The following is a 23,979-nucleotide window of genomic DNA, read 5'->3' as shown; positions in this document are numbered from 1 at the left end:
AATTTAAGTAGGCTTGGCAAAAGATTTAGCAAAGCTTACCGAGTCAAGGCCCAGGGGAATGGCTACAAAATATTAGCACAAGATAAAATAAAACCCACATTTATTTTGTCCGCAGTTTAGTTCACATTTTGGTTTAATGTAACGTGACGCTGCATTAAAATATGCCCCTGGACGTCACCTTTGGCCTTACTGTACATGGTATCTTTTTTGTATTTGCTTTACTTTCAAATTCTTTATTATGAATTATATCAACAGCACAACAATTTGAGTGAAAAGTTGAATGAAAAATCGAGACCCTCTAAATATTTGTTATGTCGTCCTTGTGCTTTAATAATAACAGAGTTGCATGGATTCCTCAATTTGTGCAAAACCTGATGATGCATGTAATCCCATCATGATTTAAGAGCGTTCTTAAGAGCATCTTGTGTGTTTCGATAGAAGCAGGGAAATCTGACCTTTTGTACAAAGCAGGTAACATGGTCAATGTCAAAAATGTGCCTAGTTGGAATAATGACAGAGTGTAAAGCTAAAGTGTAAAGATTCTTTCTTTAGAAGTAATATTTCTCATTTATTTTACATTCTTACATTACTGTACTATATCATTATCAGGTTAAAATTTGATTTTAAATGCCAGATTTTCAATGTACTATTACTATTGGACAAGCTGAGAGAGCAAATGGAAATGTCTATAAACATTTATATTGATGCAAATGCAAGATCATTTTTATCCATAAATATCAACCATTCCTGTCTTGTTTAATCCAAATCATTAACTCTATTCAACACGTGAGAAAGTAAATTCCTAAAAATATTCAGGCTGTCCTGAAATCATATCCGGTTTAATTGTAATTGCCTTAAATAACCAGAATTCCACTGATGGTTTACATGTAAGGGATAATGTACAGGCGGCCGGTTGTTATCGCAGAAATAAGCCCCGACAGTGTGATCAGGACCCGACGCGAAGCGGATCCTGCTTATTACACGGCTACTTGCCACATGAGAATGTGAATTTGAAATATTTTATTAGCTCATTTTTACTGAATGCAGACCTTCCGCGAGGAAAAGCTGTTATTATTATTTGTAAATATAACGTCATATATGTGATTAAACGACATATTTATTATTAGTTACGAGCGGTTGTTATCTGAGAATAACAACCCTTGGAATGTCGCAACTGGCCAATCAGAATCAAGCATTCTAGAGCGCCGTGTAATAAGGATGCCTATCAAAGCCAAATCGGCCTCTTTCTGCTGCCTAATTCATCCAGGCCACTCACCCGCCCCTGATAAAGTCCACAAATGTGCACTCCGATTCGACTTTGAAGGACAGAAGCGTTACCTAAAGAGAGAGGAAGAGGGTGAGAGAAAGAGAGAGATAATGGAAGTCATTATGAAAATAAATCAGAAGAAGAAAGCACATGACAGGTAATTCGTTCACACGTACCGTGCCAGAATTGACATATTTCTTTTTCCTGCCTTTCTTCTTCGGATTCAAAACCTGAAAGAGACCAAGACGCACATCAGGATGGATGAAATGATGAATATGACGTATTACTGGAATGTTGTGACTTGTTTTTTTCCTTCATATGGTTCAAGAAACATGTTTTCTTTTGGTGAAAGAACATGGTGCATTTTGGTGTCATTACTTTCTTTTGAAGCATCCGAGGGCCAAATCCCATCTAACACAACATTACTCCAAAGAGTGTTAGAGGGAGAAACAGATATTTTTGTGCTACTGTTATCACATTATCCTCCGTTACAAAAAAGTATTCAATTTCATTACATTTTCTGAATTTGGACACAAATGGTCGTGTTGGCTACATTAATCAAGCTTTATTTTGTGTGTTTATTTCATGTTAACTGATAGAAAACAACATACAATATATAGATGGTTTCATTGGATGCATGTGCCTGGCCTTAAGTTAACTTCCGGTCTGTTTTTGCTTATCGGTCTGGCTAGTAATATATAACAACTTATTTTAGATTTAATTTATATTAATATTCATTTGTATTCATATTTTATTGTATATTGTTGTATTAAATTACATTAAAACTGCTCAACAGATATTGATTCTTTGTGGAGGTCTATCGGAAGTTAGGTTTGGGCAAAGATATTAATATTAACAAAATATATTTTTGTTACCTCATAGACGTTGAATTGGCTTTGTCCACGAGACAGTTCCCTATAGCTGGTGGTAAACTCTCCAATGAAGTCATGACTAAAAACACACAAAAAAAACATTTTTAAAAAGTGAATAAGAATGAACACTTTGTGCTATGAATACATTATATGAATAATATAAACTCGCCTCGAGTTATTCTTGTTATAAGGTATAATTTATGTATTCACAAACAATATTTATTACCCACAAGGGAAAAACAAGAGCATACCTGCCATCTCTATCCCAGTCGTAAACATCAACCTTCACTGTTCTGGAGAGATTACAAACAAATCAAATCTCGCAGCAAGTCAATATCGAAAATTAAGTGCAAGACAGCCTGAGTTTCCTCGAAAGGTCAGAGAATGATGGAAGCCTGCAGAGTCTACAGAGCCGGTCCAAAATAATATCAGCGTCGGCCCGGAGACTGCTGGGATTATTTTGACTGCCACAGAGACACAGCTGCTCGACTCCACACCTCACGGCACCGCCGGCCTCATGTCTCGACTGAACACCTCAAAACTCAAGCCTGAGGAAAATCTTTCCAGGTGTAACAAAAAAAAAAAACACTTTTCCGTCAGAAAGACTTCTATCAAAATGTCAAATATTACCAAAATGTTGGATGCTGGCTCTCAGAACACACTCGAGAATCCAACGCTTTTACCTTTAATACATCTTTGTTGTGTTTTATTTATTTATATATATATATATGCGTAAAGTAATATGTGTATAAGGGATAGTTCACCCCCTAAAAAATCTGTCCTTATTTATTCAACTTCATGTCGTTCAAAACATGTATAAGACTCTTTCTTCTGTGGAATGCAAAAGAAGATATTCTGAAGAATGTCTCAGTGGTTTTGCGTCCACAAAATGGAAGTCGATTGTTTGGTTATCAACGTTTTTCAAAATATCTTCTTTTGAGTTCTACAAAGAAAGCCATACAGGTTTGGAATGACAAGAGATGAAATATTTGTCACTTTTAATTGAACTATCCCTTTAATATTGTCAATCACATTTCAAATATAAACTGCGCTTCATTTATCCCATTTTAACACTTTATTTTGTTAATGTAGTATATTTTTGATATTACACAATAATCAACTGATTTATGAAAAGTTGTTTGAAAGAGGTTTTAAAATACTGTAAGAGATCTTGATTACATCGGAAAGATGTTTAAAAGGCAGGGAGGGTTCTTGGATTTTGATGAAAGATTACAAACAATTAGCATTTTTTGAGATAACATGCACAGAAAAGCGCTCATGTTGACTTGAGGAGCCATGTGATAAACTCAGTATAAAATAAAAAATATAAATAAAAAAAAGAATGTCTTATTTTTGATGTAAGATTGCAATGTTTATTAAAAATGCTAAATATAACACTACCATTTTTAATTATAAATAAAAATGTATTTGTACAGGTCATTATTTTTTTTATTCAGACGCCCTCATAATCTTTCAATAAAAACATTAACTTCCCCTCTCAATCTCCTCTCTGCATGACATATGTCTCTGCCTAGGGGCGGGACTATACCGACTATCCAATAGCTTGGCTTCCAATGATCCAATCAATTCCAGAAGGACAAAATCAAGCCCAACCCTACATTTTTCTTCATTCCAGAATATAAGTCACAATATGGAAGAAAACAACACCGCAACTTCTGTTTCATGCCGACTTTAAGAGCCTCACCTGTCGTAGTCTCCATTACAGAGAGCTCGCACTGGGATGGTGAAGGGCTGCCATACAGGATTCAGAGTGTTCTTCACCACTTCAGTTTTGTGACAGATCGTAAATCTACAGAACAGCCAAATCACATTAGATTTTTTACTTAAATGCAAATCTTTAAGACTTTTTCTTTACATATCTAGACATATATTAACTTTCCTTGTGAAAATGAATGAAAGTGGCTAACAAAGTAAATCTCTTCAAGGTCAGTTTCCTGAGATTTAAACACAAGGTGTCCCTCATTACTCACGTGCCGTCTTCATTGCTACGGTAAAACACCAAGAACGGGTCAGACTTCCCAAAGAAATCCTTCTTATCCAACTTGTTAGCACAGAGCTGCATGGTGGCAATATCCTGTTATAAGACACCTGGATTACTTTGAGATACATGAGCGGAATATTCCTGGTGTCATCAATAAAAAAAACAAGCAAACTACAAACAAAGTGCACTAGCAAACAAACAAATCGCTTGAACCTTTGACTCTGGGTTTTCGGTGCCAATTCCACACCGAAGACATTAAATCCCCACAATGCATTTTAAATCGCGGCCCCGGTGAACATCCACCCGGAGCCGAAGTTCAGGACACAACAAAGGCAAAATACTAGGACAAGAAATCAATTCAACCGAGAGGACACGCTCTCGTGTTAGAGGAGAACAGCGATTGGTTCATACATATTAATGATGAGCGCAGGTCTCCAGTGTTTAGCTATTTATTGGTGCTGTTCTCTTCAGAATAACGGTTCTCTTGGGAACAGGAGGGAAGTCACACATGCAACAGATTTAATTGGAACTTGATGGAGGATGTCTGGAGAGCCCTCCTGAAACTATAACCTATGTGACACGGGACAGGCTCATCTGCCTTTTAAAACCTGCCGGCCGGTCTCTCATGGGATGGCTGAAGCTGTGTTTGAAGTGAACTCGGTGCTTATGCGATGCTTACAGTCAAACATTTCCTGTAGCTACATGCTATTACAAGGACACGGGGGGACAAGATTGAATATATATACATAATCTATGGCATTTTAAATTATATTCACGTGGTTTTGTGGAATGGCTAAAGGCGCCTGTAACGGTGACATTTTGAGTGGAATGACTGAAAGCTATGAATGTAAGTATTCAAATGGACAGGTTGAAGTGATGAAGTGACAAAATAGCGAGCTATTTTACCAGCATGTCTGTGTGAGTAAATCTCACATTTTACCCCTAAATCAAAGGGGTGAAAACATTTATTTGCATAAAGAAAATGTGATCATTATGAAACCCCAAATTTTTAGCAATGTGAAATAAATGTGGGTTTTATGACACGGTTGTGCCAGGGTGTGCCGGCTGCACACGTAAAAATAAACGCAGAATTGTTTTACAGTCCTAATAAAATGTTTTTCCAAACTTGGGCTATTGTTGTTTAATTACTTTATTTGTTTATTTAAAATGTGATTTCAATTTTCAAATTTATATTGATATATATATATATATATATTTTTGGGGGGGCTTTTATTATTTTATATGCATAGGACAGTGGAGGCAGACAGGAGCATGAGGGTAAGAGACAGGGTGTGGGATCGGGACATGACCCAGGTCGGGCTCAAACCTTCTTATCCACTGTTTTTACTGTACTGAATCAAAGTAATACCACAATTTAACATCGGCATACACTATTACTACCATAAAGACTTTACAATGTCTACTGTATAAATACATCGTTATGTTTTTGTTGTCATTACAATAATATGAGATTTACTTGCCTTAGCATAAGAAGAATGGCGGGTATTTATTTGTCATGAAATCAACTTCACAATGCAAAAAAAAAATGCATAAAAACAGTTCTTTATAACAAAAACAAAATTGAGTCTTTTTTATTTCAGTGTAAAATATAATCTGTGCATTTTCATGGCGAGATCCTTTCCAGCCTCTCTGTACCTGATTTTAACAAAAAGAGGAATAAAAAGTATTTCACCTCTGATATTTAAATACAGTGCCTTAGGCATTGATAAAAGGTACTGTGGAGTCAGGCTATGTGCGTGTGTGTGTGTGTGTGTGTGTGTGTGTGTGTGTGTGTGTGTGTGTGTGTGTGTGTGTGTGTGTGTGTGTGTGTGTGTGTGTGTGTGTGTGTGTGTGTGTGCGCGCGCGCGCGCATGGTCTTGTACTGACCCGGCAATTGCTAAGTTCCTCAGCTGTGAAGATAATGTCCCCGCATTTCTTTCCTGGAATGCCCCTAGATAAAGACAGATAAAAGCTTTTGATAAAATGTGGGGTAATGTTTTAAAGACGAGAGTTCAGTCAGGCCCAAGCCAGAGTTATAAGCACACTACAAGCCCACTCAAAATCAGGACAAATGAGACGACTCCGTTTTTTGTGTTTTTCACGGAGCCGCATGGGCTCTTTCTGCTGTTAAGAGCTTTCCGCCGAACAATTCGATTGCACTGGCGGTAATGGCGGACCACTTGAGTCGGTGAATAGCCCACATCAAACCCCTGAAAAGAACATGATTCACCTGAAATGAGCCTAAGTGTATGGAACGAGGGAGAAAGGTGATGAGGGTTAGTCAGGAAAAAACATTACAGGCCGTGGGAGAGAACTGAAAGAGACTTTTGAGAATTATGTGATGGATACATCAACAGTAAGAAAGACGAGTGTCATTCATGAACTGTGCGTACGCGCGTGTAAATAACATCGCAAGAAATAGGACCAAGAAAGTACGCTTTTTTATGTCATACCGACTGAAGTTATAGATGATGTGAAGCTAAAAAATCCAGCAGCATTATACTGTCGCCTGGGTAGTCGAGACATAAAATAAAAATTGATTGATTCGAGCTTTAAAGATCACATTCGTCTCCATGGCCACAGACCCTTTTTCATTACGTTTAAACCACATTCTAAGTGGTCTCATCACATTTCCATGGGAACAAATATCACCACAACAGTTCGGTGGCCGGTTTTCCCTGATACTTTCAAACAGCCTTTTGACCCACCATTTATGTGCTCCCACACATTCACATATTGACCACCTAAATCCAGTTAAAGCTCAATGATGCCAATAGGACTTGAGACAGGAAGATCTCCTTAAGACAGACAGGCGGCCCACCACACGTCTCATCTCCTCTCCGGAGACGCGTGTCAGATCCAGACATGCAGGTAGGATTCAATGAAGCACATCTGCTATGGAAAAGGCCAGAGGTGACACGAAGCCAGAAAATGACTCTCGGCTGTGGGAAACGCTTTATCGTGTTATGTCCAATTGGCTGAGCTGCAACAAATGTAATTATATAACCGCTTTAAAAAATATAATGTCGTCACGTTCATCTACATTTTACAACATTTCGCATTAAAATGTCCCCATCATTGTGTAAACATGTATTTATTTACCCCTCATGTCATTCAAAACCTGTATATTTCTATTGTGGAACACAAAAGAGGATATTTTGAGAAATGTCTTCGATGAAAGTCAATGAGGTCCAATGTTGTTTGGTTACCAACATTCTTCAAAATATCTTCTTTTGTGTTCCGCAAAGGTTTTGAAAGACATGAGGGTGAATAAATGATGACAGAATTTTTATTTTGGGGTGAACTATCCTATGAACTAGCCCACATAAGTTTCATTTTTGGGTGACATTATGCAGTTGAATGTTTCTAATCTTTCAAAAGGTTTTCTTAAAAATAACCTTTTCAAAACTGAAACGGCATGCCGTACTAAAGAATGACGTGAGATCAAACCCAACAAACAACAGTGAAAGGATAAAAGCAGACTACAGCACAAGGACATCTTACGAGTGGATTCACACAAAGACCAAGCAGAGTGTCTGAAGGGTTCAAGTCTAGCCCGAGACACACTCTCATCATGCTCAACGTCGCGTTTTGGTCATCATAACCATCGACTCATTACTCCGTACTAGCCAATGTGTAACTCAAGACAGCTGTCAGTGTCGCTGACTCTCGCATTCACTTTCCTGCTGCTATGGAAACCACTTATGAAGGTGAGCCGAGAAGGTTTTCAGCCCCAGCTTGTGCTGTGAATGACGGTTCCATCGCTGCTACTGTAGCACGCACAAAAGAACAGAACGTTCCACCGCTGTAAGTAATACTGAAATATAAAGAAAGGCAGATCAAATAAAAACCACTGAATGACAGCAGTGAAATGAATGAAGATATAAATGAATAACTTTAATGAAAGAAAATTAACATCGAGAAAGAAAGTCTTTATTGGATTAAGAATGACTTGAATATCTTCCTCTCAGTTGTGCTATAAAATTCACGGTCACACAAGCAAATATTCTTTCTTTCCAGCCGAGCTGTCACTTCTCCAACGCGGCATATCTGACAGACGGAACAAAAGCATCAAGATTTTATCTGAGAGCTTCAAACCCCCCAGTTTTAGTGTGTCGCTGCCAAAAACATCCCTGCATGTGTAATCAAAGTCCTGTGCAGCCCAGATAAATCTGGGCGGCATTAGAACGGAGAATCCTGAGCCCCTGTTACTGAACACAGAGCATCCCACACCGCCGTAAATGTGCCGTGAATGTAGCAAGAGATTCCTCAAAACCAATATATTAAAGTTCAGATTTGTAGCTTCAAAGAAACTGAATTTATATTCATGTATATAAAAAAACAGTTTGGCACCCATAAACATCTATCAAACATAAAATAATAAGTCTGATCCCTTGGAAAAGTAACAGCACAACTCTTAAACAAGCTATTAAATCTGAAATATCTTTCACGTCCTTAGCAAAAATATAATATTGCTGTTGCCTTGCGTTGTGCATTACAACCGCCTTTAACCATTAAGGGCTAATGTCAAATAACTTTAAAACACCACCTCTCGTGGCTTATTGCTATCATTTGTTATTCAGTCCTCGAAGCTCCTTGACCCGAATGCAGATGTGACAAAATCCTGAAACGCTGTTCATGTAGACAAAATGGTATCATCCACATAATGGTGTCTCATAAGGGCAAATTACATGGATTTTAAAAGATTCAAGCTTCTAAAAATACAGTTCCAGAGACCTGTACGTTCTATTACACGCTGCGTTGCTGAAGCACGCTGCGGGTACAGCCATGGGAACACACGTAAGAGAATGAGTAAGAGGCCCAATTAGACCCAAATGGTGAGGATTTTCGAGCGTTCGCATTAACGGTGTTTGGTTTGGTCAGGTTAATTGCTGTCAAAATTCCTCTGCTCCCGACACCACTCAAAGCACTAAAAACATAGCGCAAAAGTGTATATCGGAGCAATTATAAAGCAGATAAATGTCTGTCGAAAAGGGACTCTGGCACTGCAAAATGTATCTGAAGTGTGTGATCCAAATAAGGACTGCGATCATGTGACCTGATTATGCATAATTAATTTTAAAGGCCATGCTGTGTTTACAGGTCTCCTAGCTGACGGATTCAACGCGCGCACACACACAAATCCGGGTCGAGAATCAAGAACTGTGCTTAACTTCTAAGCCCGTGGTTCCATGACTGAGCCCTCTTTATAAGCCAGAGACTCATTTGAAGGTCAAACGTAACAGCTGTGTGCACAGATAAAAACGATCTTAAGATCTTAAGCTCAACCCTCACATTCACCTACTAAAACAATATCATCACTCGAATACATAATAAACACAGACCTAGTTCATGTGACTTCAGACTTTACTGCATGCACACACAAACCTAAAGGAATAGCACGGACAGATATTCAAATTCTCTCATCGTTCACACCCTTATGCCATCGCAGATGCAAGGTTATTTTAGTTTACTAAAATGAAAATGTTTAAAACGTTTCTGTTCATTGAAATCCAATAAAATATGATTGGGAAAAACGTAACTAAAGGAGAAATTTAAATGTTGCCTCAAAAATAAACTGAAATCAGTTTAAAGCACTAAAATTATAATAATAAACAAAAACTAAAATAAAAATGTATTAATCTTAAAAAGCCACATACATTTTTTTTTATAAAATGACAAAAGCGTACACCAAATTTGCTAAAACAATTTTAACTTTAAAATAACTTTAAAACTAAAAATAAAAGCTAATTTTCAATATTAAAAAACAAAATAAAACTATAATCTAAACTATAATAACTATGCGCAGATGTATATAACTTCGTTTTTTCTGTTGAGCACAAACAATTTTAATCTTAAAACGTCATCATTTTGCCATCTGCGATATTGAAACCAAAGAAAATGCATACTAGTGGTAAATGTTCTTATGTTAGCATGTTGATAACATCACATTTTAGTGACTAGTTGTCAAGAGAAATGCAAAAAACAATGAGATCTGAAGTTACCGACATGCAGCCACACTTGAATTTAGTGATTTTTTTCTGCTTTCAATATCGCTAAATAAGTTCTAAATATGAATAATTCTCATCTTACACCCCTATTGTTTTTGCTCCAAAAGACACACTGTATTAACTCACTGGAGTCAATAAATGTTACTTTGAATTCCTTTAATGATGGATGGATGTGATTTTGGGGGGGCTTCAACATTTTGAGTACTGCATGAGATGAAAAAAAAGATTATGTAAAAAGATTTGTTTGTATTTAGCTGAACAAAAGAAGTCATATACAGTATGGCATAAGGGTGAGTTAGTTATGAAAGAATTTTCATTTTTGGGTCAACAAATACTTAATGCATGAATTGTATTGCATAATATAATAAAAACACTTGAGAATATAGATATGTAACTAGAGAATATATAAGTGTTTTTCATTCTAATGTTGTTTTAGCAACTGAAGTCCAAGCATGACAAGCGTCAGTAGTGACTGTGGAGTTTTCAGCGGTGTATCTAGACACACTTCTTCACCCTCATACATCTCACTATAAACACGTGACAGCTGCTATGATGAATGTCTCCAAGACCGAAGGTATTTTCACAGAAAATGTCATGCTTCTTTTCGGCTAATTAGGACCTCAGTGTGTGTATGTGTGTGTGTGCGTGTGTGTGTGTGTGTGTGTGGTGGGGGGTAGAGAGTTAAATTGCTACTTTCATATGAAACAGATTGATCGAGTGTGTATAAAAAAGCATGGCCGTAGCATTAGATAATTTGTTTTTCCAACGGTGACCAATGACAAATTACCCTCCTTCTGATACGGCGATTGTTCTTACCCGCATCCAAAACATATTTTTGAAACATTTTCAATCCTAAGATTGCGTTTAAAACCTCAAAGCCGAAATATTGACAACTCCGTCCTGTTATTGCACAGCCTTTTATGCCTTCTCTCAACACAAACATTCCTGGAGTGAAACCAGGTTGTCTAAAAATATTTTGCTCTGACTGGCTTTAGCAGCATTGAGCCTGACACTGTACTGTATGGTTCTCATCTAACCACGCACATTTTCTCCAGAAATCTCGGAACATCCCGTGCATCTCCTGTCCTAAGGACTCCCTGGCCTTATCTTGCGAAAACAGAGGGAATTGGATGTATTTGCCCAAATGCAGTGCTATGTAATTGAAAAGCCACTAGTCTTGGTGGGTTGCCATAGAAACCAGCAGGTAATAGAGTAGTACCTCTTCTTCCACACTTCCACCCCAGTGTGTTACAGTATCTGCCCACTAGCTCTTTAGAGAGACGTGCTGACCTACTAAAATATGCCTAGTGCCGCCAACCTCTCTCTTAATCCGCTGCTGTCCTCCTGCACACAGAAGCAGAAAGAGCGACACAAAGGCCGAAAGGAGACGACCTATTTAGTGTTTTTGCCCCGTGCTGTGTCACCCTCACCGTGCTGCGATACGGAGCGCATTTACGCCGTTCCGGCTCTTCGGGGGGAAAAAATAAGCTATTAGAAAGAACTTAATGTACAAACAATTTCTCGTGTTATTAAGGGGTTTAGTCACACAGTCTAGTAGTTGTGGCTTCAATATTTTTCATTATTAAAGGATTTATGGTTTACATTCTGCTCATTAAGAATGCTTATGAAAAAGCACATGGATTTTATCCATTACATTTAAGGCTTGAAATGATAAAAATGCATAAAACGAGAATCATCATTTATCAATATGCTGATACTCTGGATAATTCTTGAAAAATGTGATCAAGTCATCTTGGATAAATGTGACCCAGCTAAAGTCATTTTTTTGTGATTTACTTTGTTCTATAAAATCAACCTACATAATGTAAGGAACATTATGTGAAAATATAATCTGGATATCGCAACTATTGATTTAGTAAGGCCATATCATAGATTAAATTCATATGGAAATTAATGGCTGAAATCAAATTTTGAGGCTTGTTATCTCATAATTAGATTTTAAGACCTTTGCACAGTCTGGGTCACAAATAAATCTCAAAAAGACAAATATACCCCAGAATTCGCATTGCTCCAAATCCAAAATTCACATAATATTGTAAAACCCCACATGTAAAATTCACGTTCTTTTTCATACAGTCAAATGCAAATAAAATCCCTTTGAAGGCATCATCTCTCCCCATTCCTACTTTGTGCAACTGAAATAGATCATTGATGTGATGTGACCCAGATATGCTGGACAGTGGCAGCTTGTGTTAAAATGCCACAGTCTCCAGACGCAGAGTCCCATCCTTCCACCACACATAGACGCAAACTTCATTACTTTCTCTTTTCAACCCTTGCCGAAGCTTTCACATCGGTTCATATTTTCAACAATCCTAGATTGGCAAGGGCACAGAAGGTGTGCTTCTGAGAAAACCCAAACAAGCACCTTCACTGGTTAAAAGCATCGATTTTAAAAGCGCCGTCAAAAGCTGGAGATTGTGAAAGATTTCGAACCACAAGCTGTGCGAAAAAGCTCAATTTATCCAACCTTTTGTCTCATAATCATCGTGAGGCCACTTACTAAATAAATTAGCTCACTTGGGCCATGAAATGAACTCATGTCTTAGATGTGGTTAAGTCTGAGGCCTGAATAGAAACCCCATGGGCTTTGCAGAATTCATAAAAGTCGGTTTCCATGGTATGGTTTCTACTTTCAAAAAAATAGTTCACCAGTTCAGTTATCACCCTGATGTCGCTTCAAATGATTATATTTCTCATATGAAACCCGCAAGGTGAATTTCTGAAGAATATCCAAGGACACTTTTTATGACATTGATTGAATCAGGGCTGTTCAAAATGACAAAAAGAAACATAAAAGTATGATACAAGTCGTCCAAACTGGATCAAAAGACTACACCAGTCATTACCATCATAGTTATCCCACATTCACTTGGCCAAGATATTCTTAAAAGGAACCTTGGGTATAGAGATATGTATAGCTTAATATATTAACAATTGACTTTATAAATGTGAAATTAAAAAACAGTGTAACTGTCACAGTATTCATTAACTTATGTTATTAAAAAATATATTTTTACTCTGAGGTCACCATTTCTTTGCGTCAAAATCAAATGGTTGCAACCTAAACCCCTTCTCTGAAACCTATAGCGAAGCACACACGTTTTCCATATATAACAGTAAAATATGAGACGTCAAACATAAGATCAGATATATACACAGGGACAGTAGGTGGCGGTATGTGCTCCTGACACAAGCCAGCCAGCCTGCCATAAAAGAAGAATGCAGTAAGCTCTGTTCAAGGTAAACATGCATTAAATCATAGCTTTTAACTACCCTATTTAAGACAGTTAAGACTATTTAAGACATCATCATCCACCATTATCGTATACTTTATACATATACAATAACATGCTTGTGCTTTGGTTATTTATTCTGTAATAGAGCACACGTAAATAGATTAGCACCTGTCTGTTAATGACCGAGAGAGACAATTACTTTCTTTCTTTATTATTTTAGCATTATTTTTATATATTTTTTATCCTACAGCACCTTATATTTACTAAAGAACTGATTAGTGTGTCTGTGTTCAGTTTGGCTGCCTGTGCGTGCAACCATTTTTTTGTCGTCGAAAAAAGAACATGGCGGCCTCCTTCGGTTAAAATGAGTATTACATTTAGGGTTTTTTAAAGAAATGAAAATTTGATGTGTTTCTAACGACAAATGCTAGTAGTGTAAGGCTATTACAACGTATTAAGTAGGGCTGAACGATTAATCGAAATCGAATCGCAATCGCGACGTAAGACGTTGCGATTTGCTAATCGCAAGAGGCTGCGATGTGGAAGCGATGTGAAAAATAGGAAACGCGTCTGTTCCAAGCCCGCTTTGAGTGGCATTCTTGCTAGTGATGTTTCATTCGTGAACGAATCGTTCATTTTGAACGAATCTTTTAAGTGAACGAATCGTTCTCGTTCACGAAATGCAATGACTCATATTTCTCGTTCACTGAAATCTCTCCCTCGAGCACAGAGCGTCTTGGCTTAAAAGAGTGTCTAAAGCACGAGCCAATGGCGTTCGAGAGTGAGCTTTGACAAAGCATATGATTGGTTGAATGTACTGTGAACGAATACGCCCTTTCACTGAGTCTGAACGAGACCCGCTGATTCTCGTTCGTGAACGAGCTATTACTTCTGCCTCGTAAACGAAATGAAAGATGAGGTCTCTTGTTCAACAAGTACAGAAACGGACACAATGTAAAGATCCTTACGAAAATAATTCAATAATGCAAGCTGATGGTTAAATGTAACAAAGACAAATTAACATTTTATTGCATGGAAAATGTCAAGCCCATTTTACTCAGTTATTGTACTGCAAGCACAGGTGTTTTGTGTGCATTTTGTATCATTTATTGTTCTTTCAAATAAAAACGACTTCATTACGTTTAATTCATGTCATGCACTTCTCTAAAAACTGTAAAACAAAAAAGTATTGGTTAGCTCTCATTCGCGTCACGTCAGCAAATAGCATTCCAGTTCCGGCTGTGAAGGGACGTGTAATTGGTTCTTCCACTGAACGAATACGCCCACACTGACCAAGTCTCTGTTGAGTCTGAACGAGAGAGAGATCTCGTTCGTGAACGAATTGAACGAAATGAACGAGAGTGTACACTGTAGGTCGGTCATTTAGCATGCGAGTCTCGTTCAGCAAACAGCAGAAAGCGGATGCAATGCGCAGTTACAGGTAGGCTACTTTGCACGCTTGTTTATTTAAAATACATAAACTTCACGTTTAACATAATCCCAGATTTATGAATGTGTAAATGACCAAACAATTAACTTTTTAATTATGCAGAAAAACCTTGTGCGTTGGTCACCTGAACCACTTATTTAAACTTATTTTATTTATTTAATGAGTAGATCAGAGACACACATTTTAATAAAGCCTGTAATCAGTTTATACTCATTAATATGTACGTTGACAACACAACTCTTTTTCGCCACCTGCTGGCGTATTATAGAAATGGTCACTGAACGAATCAGTGAACGAATCATTTTGCTGAAGAACTGAAAAAGAACGAATCACTCAAATGAATCATAATTCCCTTCACTAATTCTTGCTAACCAACTGAGTGAGCGCACCTCCGTTATGCCTAATCAGCACTACCCTAGCCAACTGCGTAAACGTCCGTCATTAAGAAAACAAACAAACAGAAGGCAGGAGAGAGAGAGTGTGTGTGTGTTATTATGGCATCTGCAGAGTCAGATCGATCATATTAGGCAAATAAATACTAAAGAACCGTCCAATTCAGAAGACCGCACACACAGCCTGTCATACTCGCGCATCTCTGCCCCGCGTAGCGCGTCTCGCGGACGAGCCGTTTAAACTTGACGCGCACGCACAGCCTGTTTCATACTCGCGCGTCTCGCGGAAGAGCCTGTTTCGTAATGACGTTTATAGTACTTGAGTCCGTCTCCACACGGGCATCTGGCAATATGGATGAGGCTTGACGCACGCACGTGTCAACTCACGCCTAGCTCCGCATTTCAAACAAATGTAAATTCTATCTAACTGTTTTGCTAATTTCACTTGGATGAAATTAAACATTCAGCACATTTTCTACTTGTTTTCAAAAATCCCACATACTTAAAAAATTATAAATCAGCCTATGTAACCTATGAACTATTTTAATAATTCACTAACACAATAGAAAATGTTATGGATTTAAGGGTTACAATGGGAGTTGTATTTGTTTTAATGGAAACTATAATAGTGTACACTGGTATTTGGATTCTATTGGTTTGATGTAATCTGGAAGTTGGGAACCAATTGAACAACAGTAAGCCCTATTTGAATAATGCCCAAAACACACTACAAAAATGAATTTTGTAATGGTTTTAATGGAAACAATTAGAATTTCTGTAATGTTTTTTTGTTGTTTTCTTTCAGCAGGGTAACTATACCCATACTGTGCTCCACACAACAATATTGAGCTGAAGCTTGAATTAGAAAAGTTAAAATCGCAAATCAAATCGCAATCGCAATGTCTGTCAAAAATATCGCAATTAGATATTTTCCACAAATCGCACAGCCCTAGTATTAAGCCATACATCTCTCTATAGCCTGGGTTCCCTTAAAAATTATTGAATTTTCATTTCTGGGAGAAGGATTTCTTTAACATCATATCAGGGGTGAAAAATAATCTTAAGACTTACGACAGCACCCGCTCCAGCCTCGACCCGGTGGACCCAATAATCTCTCCTAGAGTGCAGAAAGTCTGGCCGAGGAATGACTGCGGGAGAGAAAATGATGAAGGTAAATCACACAGTGCTGTGGTTTTCCCGCTCCAAAAACACAAATCAGCAGTGACAGCCTTGTCAAGAAAATCTCAGAAAGACAGTATGAGGACTCACCTTGGATACAGTATGTCACTGAGTATAAAGACAGGTGAGGTCTGGCTGATGAAACTCTAAGCAATGGAAGGGTGAATCAATGACACGGCAATGCATACAAAAAGCAAGCCCAAAAAATAAAGAAATAAAACAACGAAACAAGACAAAGGTACTGACTTAGACAACTACGACAGACTTTCGTGTGGTTTTGAAGGACACAGAGAGGTTGGGGCTTTGAACTCTCCACAAAAAAATAACATGACAGGAACACACTTTTTGAGAATGAGAAATAAAAACAAACTGCATTCCCCTTGAAACGTGACATTGGAAATGAGCAAAGAATAATTTACACTCATTTATTTGTACCTTCTGTTGTCCTCATCCATTGTAGCAAAGAAAACATTAAACTAACTTGTAATTTTGTCCAGGCAACAGACTAAAACTACCAGGCATTGCATCATGGTTCATTAGCACAGTGGTTCTCAACTGGTTTTGCCTCAGGGGCCAGACACAACGCTGGACATCAACAATGATAAAGATATGCCTACTCACTGTGCAATTCCAACAATACCCAATTATATGGTTATCCAAAGTTGTTTATTATTTGCATTAAGCATTGTTTTTCCCCAGCTGTCAACGACAGACCTGCGGCACATTTTGGATCACAACCCTCCGGTTGAGAAACACTGCATTAGCATCCATGAAACACCATGAGACAAAGTTTGCTTACATGTTTTGACATGTTTGAGCTTCTGGAGTCCACATTGTATCTGTGTGAAATAAGCAAACGTGATTTAAAAATTCAGTAATATCTGTGGTTTGCCAACATAGGCTCACAGCAATTCGTAACTATGTTACGAGATGGCTAATTTGTATGAATTTGTACAATCTCATTCATATATTTTACTGTGATTTAATGTCATCATGGTTAGGTTTAGGGGTGGGGTTAGGGGAGGGGCTTCAGTATGGCTTTTTTCTAATAATCATATGTTTTTGTACGATTCACATCGTACAAATTCATACGTATTTGCCACCTTGTAAAATAGTTACGAATTCTTGTAAGATCAGGCAAAATTGCAGACGAAATCTCATGGTAATTCGTAACTATTTTACATTGTAACAAATTAGAGGCGAATTCGTACAATGATGTACTATCTGCTTTCGCTGCAGTGACATTACGTTTGGGGTGGACCCTAATGCTTTTTTTCCCAATAATCAGGCGTTTTTTTACGATTCTCATCATACAAATTCATACGTATTAGCCACCTTGTAAAATAGTTGCGAATTCTTGTAAGATCAGGCAAAATTGCAGATGAAATCTCACGGTAATTCGTAACTATTTTACATTGTAACAAATTAGTGGCGGATTCCTACAATCTGCTTTCGCTGCAGTGACATTACGTTTTGGGTGGACCCTAATGTTTTTTATCCCCAATAATCAGGTGTTTTTGTACAATTCACATAGTACAAATTCATACGGATTAGCCACCTCTTAAAATAGTTACAAATCCTGTGAGATCTGGCTGGGTTTGCAAACAAAATCTCATGGTAATTCGTAACTTTTTACGTTGCGCTAATTAGTGGCGCATTCGTAATGCTTGCGTTTTTACCCAATAATCCTACATTTTTGTATCATACGAATGAATACAAATTCGCCACCTCATAAAGCAGTTGAGATTAGGTTGGGTTAACATAACTTTAATACACTAGAAGATCTTAATACTTGATCTTGTGCTTTTTTACTGAAACAAAAGGCCTGATAGCACTTACACGTCAAATCGAAGGTTCTGCTTTTCTTCAAAGAAGTAATCCAAGACAAATTTCCTCACAAAGTCTGGGTTCAGAGTGTTTTCAATCACTTCTGTTCTACCAAACTAAACAAGAAAGAAAAAATCATCTAAACAGAACAAAGCAATTAAATGACTTCTGCATTATTTTAATTTATTTTCCATAGCAGTACTACTCAAAGGTATATGGATACACCCTTATAGTCCAGTGCAAGCATACATACTGTAAAAATGTTTTATACCATCCACTCATTGTTTAATTATTTTGCCCTTAAAAAACCCACCACCAGAAATCTACAACAAAGCATAACAGTTGAGATGTACAGAGAGCCAAATAAGGCTGATATGAATTGTTCAACCGTGTTGAAAATGTGCACAGCTGTATAAAACAGAATGAAACACTGGTGTGCCAAGAATAATAACAATTGCAATGATCGCATTTTCATGATCGCAATCAAAATTACCCCTGAAACTTCCCCCCTTTATGCAGGCTCAGAAACAGCCCAGGCGCTGCGTGAATGTGGGGCAGGAATAGAATCTCACAGTGTGATTCTGAACTCATACAGCTTCCTGCCAACGAACACATCCCTGAAGCAATCAGACAGTAATTCCCATCGGGCAGGAGCTTCGGCGGAGCTCACTGACGGACCAGAGTAATGAACTATTGATTCCTAACTCAGATTCAGAGCCCAAGATCATGTTCTCAACGCCCTAGACACATAATCCCACCTATCAATTTAGTATCCACGCTTTCCACTATCTGCTTCTGGAGGACTTCCTGAAGTCGGTCGGTCATTGATCAGGAGTCACTGGTTGCTACAGTACATTATTGTTTAGGGTTGTTTAGGTTGCGGTTGCTATGCACGGTTAGGATGTATACTTGCAATGTAAGTGGGCACTTGTGAGTTGATACGCATGAAAAATGCCTTGTTCAGATACATAGTACAGTAGCTATATAAAAATTCAGTGAATATTTTATGATGCCATCTGGAAAGCGCGGTATCTCTAGAGATGTCTAGTGCGCGGCATTCCTCAAGTTTCCAAAGGCAACACTCACTGTAAACTTTTATTGGGGCTGCAAAAGGTTTTTAAAGTATAATTTAAAGGATAGTTCACCCAAAAATAAAAATTATCTCATTCTTGTGTAAAAAACTAAAGAAGATATTTTGAAGAATGTTGGTAACCAAACAATATTTGACCCCATTGACTTCCATTATAGACACACTGTAAAAATGATGTTGTTTTAACTTAAAAAATTAAGTTACCCGGCTGCCTCAATAACTTTTTGTAAATTCAACTTAAAAATATTAGTTAACATGATAATTTTGCATCAAATTCATGTAATAACTAATATTTTTTTCGTAGAATTAACAAAAAAATTAAGGCAGCCTGGTAACTTAATTTTTTAAGTTGAAACAACAAATACATTTTTACAGTGCACAAAATCACTTGTGTTCCACAGAATAAAAAAAGTCAAACAGGTTTGAAATGAGATGGGGGTACGTACATTACGCAATAAGTTTTTCCTTTTCGGTGAACAATCCCTTTAACTTAACACGGCATGTGTTAACTTGTGTACAGTGTATTTCAAATGGTTTACTTCTAGACTGGTCAATAAATTTGAGCAGTAGCAACACTTTGAAAAATGCCTTCCTGTGTTCCTTTTTTTGCCCAAGACTTCAAGCAAGCATTCTGCACAGGCAGTAGAGATAGAAGAGGACAGAAATGATTACATAAGTCCTTGAAAGAAGAAAGAGCAATTGAGTGGTTGACATAACCTGCTCATTTCTCACCCGGGCTGTCAGAAATAGATATAAAGTATAGAAGCTTTATAACAATATTGCGCATGTCTACATTGTCAAACATGAGAAGACAGTTCTAAATACAAAGTACTGCTAAAAAAGATTACTAAATACAAATCTTAATGTAATAGGTTATATGTTCATTATTAAAAACATTTTGCTATTTTTATAACAATTCAATTAACCAATTTTTGCATCCTATGGTATTGTAAAAAATCATCATCAACATTACAATAATGACCAATTCAGTTTTAATGTAATACATTTGATAATTATTTAAAATTAAATCATAAGTCAATATATGAAGAGTTTGGTTTCAAAATGAAAATTTCAAAAATCATGTTTTTTATTATGTTATCATGTTTTTCTTGTGTTTTCTTGTGTTAGTTAGCTGTATGTTTTGAGTTATTATAGCTTAAACCAAAACAAACCAACTGCAGTTTAATTGATATTAATTGGAATGCACAATAAAAATAAACATGATTTTTGAACAATGTTAAAAACTGGTTATCTCATTTTGGAACCAAACTCTTCATATTTTAAAAATTGTTATAGTGTTCATGTGGTACTGCTTTCAGACTTAAAAAGACTAAAGAAAACAACTGTATGTTGTTGTTTATCTTTCCCTTCATTCAACTCTTAAAAATAGCTGTGCAATTATTTTTGGATTTAATAAATTAATAAATGCAAATGTAAATTTGCTTATCTCTATTATAAAAATACTTCCAAGTAATGATGCGCAGTACAACTACATAATATTCTTTTTCAACAACAATTTCAATCTGAAGTCAGTCGTGCGGCTCATCTTCAGGATGGTGCAGAGGCGACTTGATGCTCAATTGACAATCGTCACGGAACATAAAAGAATGAAAACAGAACATCCACAAAAAGTGGATGAGAAAATATTGACTGATAGATACAGAAACCTGATAATAAACTCACAATTCCAAGAATTTCATGGTGGATATAAAAGCACAACAATGGGCCGCATCAATATAACTGCGGAATATGCCTTTGATCCTAAAACTGCAACAAATGGACAATGATAATTGATATCACAGGGCAAAAAACAAAAGCATACTCACCTCTCTCCACTCTTTAGTACCAATTCCTTGAACATACAAGACAACCACTGTCAAGAGAAATGGGGAGTCAAAAAGAACAAAATTACCCAGTAAACACACAAAAACACACACAAATGCTCATCTGAAAGCATGAAGTCTTGCAACCTGTGGAGAGTTTCTATAAATAAACCTAATGGAGAATCTTAATTGATGACTCCATTTTACCATCTAAATGACTTGGAGAAGCACCTACTTCATGGGACGTAACCAATGTTGCATTAATCGCAACTCCAAGTGCACTCTAACCGTGAAGCAGCAGGTGCGAGATCTAGCTCATCAATTTTTACATTCAATCATTTAAGAGGAGTCCAAACAGGAAACACTCTGACTAACAAATGGACTGCAACTCTGGGGGTGGTAGTTCGAGTAGATGCCTGCGTCTGCAAGCATTCTTGACAAGACACCGAATGGTCCAGAAAGCTCTTGAGGAATGCTAAAACTTGGACATTGAACCCTTTCTTTCAAATGTTCTCTCTTCACAGACCTCAAGCTTTTACAAAGATCTGCGGGAGAGCCATCAGTTGTAATCCCTTTGAGAAGACTGTAACATGAGGGTCATTCGGAACATTTTCGTGGCAACCCTGTTATGTTTCAGAGTTGAACATGAGTGCAGAAGAGCCTGAAAAATAACCACTAGCGTTTATGTCCAATAGGTTTGAGCTATGTGCCAAAAACTCATTTTCTGTAAAAATGATCACAAAGACTTGTTTTTATAACAAAGTTGAGCTTTCGAGCAGGGATGCACCGAAATAGCAAAAAACGCAAGTTCGGTGTTCGGCCGAATTTGTGAAGTGGCCGAATAAATTTTACCGAACATGACTCGTGATACGATCAAGCAGCAACCAGCGCAAAGCGAGAGAGAGACACGTGTGCGCTTTATTACTGCTGCAAACATTTTGGCAGTGTGTGTGCGTGCGTGCATGCGTGCGTGGAGCATTTTAAAGTGTCAGAGAAAGACACAGCACGGGACTTGCCACACGAAAGTAAATTTCCGAATGAAAGCGTCTTTACCGGTCGGTAACTTTACTTCAGACGGAAGCGGGCTGTCTGACAGTAGCCCCGCCGCTCGCGACATCCTTTGACATCATACAGTGGTCGCGTGCACACAGTTCCCTGTACTAAACAACTTGTCAAAGTATGTTCGGTGCATCCACGAGTGCACCTTCTGAGAGAACAGTCAGCTTTTGTGGGCGGAGTTTGGAGGAGAGACGTGAACTGAAATGGTTGTCAGTTATCAGCATCAGTCAGAATTGCTTGCATTGGATGTTTTTTTTTCTCAAATCATTTTGCAATGCAGCCTATAATAATCCAACAGTTTTAGTTTATTCGTATTTTTATCTTATAGGCCTAATGTGGAATGACACTTTTTAATGAAGTGTTTTGTTGTAGGGGTGCAGAGTAACTTACATTACATTCTTTTAGCAGTCAGTTATAGGCCTAATTAATATAGGCTATTCACAGGCTCAATTTTTTGTTTGAATTTACTTTGTTTTGCTCAATTTTATATTAAGTTGTATTGTATTTTATTGAAAAGCAAGACTAATTATAAAAAGCACATTTTGACTATTCAGCTTGTGCAATAGTGAAAAAAATGGTTAATAAATAGAAGAAATGCAAAAAAACATGTTTGGTGTTCGGTATTATTCGGCCTTCGGCCAAGTGTTTCACATCATGTTTGGCTTCGGCCAAGAATTTTCGTTTCGGTGCATCCCTACTTTTGAGTTTGAAAAAGCCAAGTGCAAACATAATGAAATACAAAAAGAACGAGAAAAATTGAAGCGTTTAAAGTGCACAGTAAAAAAAATCTCAGAAATGTCAGAAAGAGCAAACAATAATCTTTACAGCAGGAAATGTCACACACCATAACAGACTAAAACAGAAAGTGCAGCAACAAAAACATTTTCTCAGAACATAGTGTTTTAGTAAACACCTTAAGAAAATACAAGATTCAATTGTTTTATTTTTGCCTTTTCTTTTGCATTAAACAATAAACAGAGTCAAATCTAGGGCTGTCACGATTATTAAATAATCGTCTCATCGCGATTGTTTGACCTGGTTTCAGATCATCGCAATTATTGCACATCTCTATAGAAGACACTAGGGGGAGCTGTAGTGCATCTGCATATTGCATATTTTAGTGTATATATTGTTACTAAAGCATGGTAATACTTGTAAAATGTACCACCACAACACAATCACTTAAAAAAATAAAATAAAAATAAAACACATACAATTTAATATTATTTAAGCAAATCTCAGTGTGAAAACCAGTCTACCAAAATTTCATTAACACACAAGTAAACTTTTATTGTAGTCTTGCAAGTGAGAAAAAAACAGACTAGAAGCTTTTCTATGACTGATAGTATTTTAATGGTGGCTTCAATTCACACCTATTCACAAGTATTTGGCGGTTGTATTATTGACAGGTAAAAGCCTAAACCTTAAATATATGATGACCCAATTTTTTCCGATGTATTTCCAAGAAAAAAAACAGTCTTGTATTCAGAACAATATGGTCGTTTCAATCGCTGAATCAAAAATGTATGAGAATGAAATGTCAAAGCTCAAAAACAGACAATTAATCGTCATAATCACCAAAGCCCTAAGACAGACAATTAATCGTCATAATCGCAATGATTTATTAGACAATTAATCGTCAGTCAAATTTCATAATCGTGACAGCCCTAGTCAAATCTATTTATTAATGTGATTAAGTTCAGTACTGCAATAATTAAATCAGTAGTAATCCACTCATTTTTATAAG

At 37.2% G+C, this 23,979-nt stretch overlaps 1 protein-coding gene across 2 annotated transcripts in view; it reads right to left on the bottom strand.

Annotated features, from left to right (window-relative positions):
* The window catches only part of cpne9 (copine family member IX), a 37,921-nt gene that overhangs the window by 8,284 nt on the left and 5,658 nt on the right, over positions 1 to 23,979 (bottom strand). Inside the window, exons 3-14 of one of the 2 annotated variants that reach the window (XM_057319483.1) lie at positions 21,177 to 21,223; positions 18,273 to 18,376; positions 17,233 to 17,272; positions 16,869 to 16,871; positions 16,326 to 16,402; positions 6,029 to 6,092; positions 4,131 to 4,234; positions 3,845 to 3,949; positions 2,391 to 2,432; positions 2,143 to 2,218; positions 1,444 to 1,497; positions 1,277 to 1,338 (exon numbers count right to left, since the gene is read on the bottom strand). In XM_057319483.1, the coding sequence (XP_057175466.1) occupies positions 1,277 to 1,338; positions 1,444 to 1,497; positions 2,143 to 2,218; positions 2,391 to 2,432; positions 3,845 to 3,949; positions 4,131 to 4,234; positions 6,029 to 6,092; positions 16,326 to 16,402; positions 16,869 to 16,871; positions 17,233 to 17,272; positions 18,273 to 18,376; positions 21,177 to 21,223 (778 nt within the window). The remainder of the gene's footprint in view (positions 1 to 1,276; positions 1,339 to 1,443; positions 1,498 to 2,142; positions 2,219 to 2,390; positions 2,433 to 3,844; positions 3,950 to 4,130; positions 4,235 to 6,028; positions 6,093 to 16,325; positions 16,403 to 16,868; positions 16,872 to 17,232; positions 17,273 to 18,272; positions 18,377 to 21,176; positions 21,224 to 23,979) is intronic. The other variant, XM_057319484.1, reaches the window with a different exon arrangement.

This window comes from Triplophysa rosa, linkage group LG21 (genome assembly GCF_024868665.1).
Source record: "Triplophysa rosa linkage group LG21, Trosa_1v2, whole genome shotgun sequence".
NCBI classification, from domain to species: domain Eukaryota; kingdom Metazoa; phylum Chordata; class Actinopteri; order Cypriniformes; family Nemacheilidae; genus Triplophysa; species Triplophysa rosa.
The sequence above is the reverse complement of the archived record's forward strand: the minus strand, read 5'-3'. Positions and strand labels throughout refer to the sequence as shown.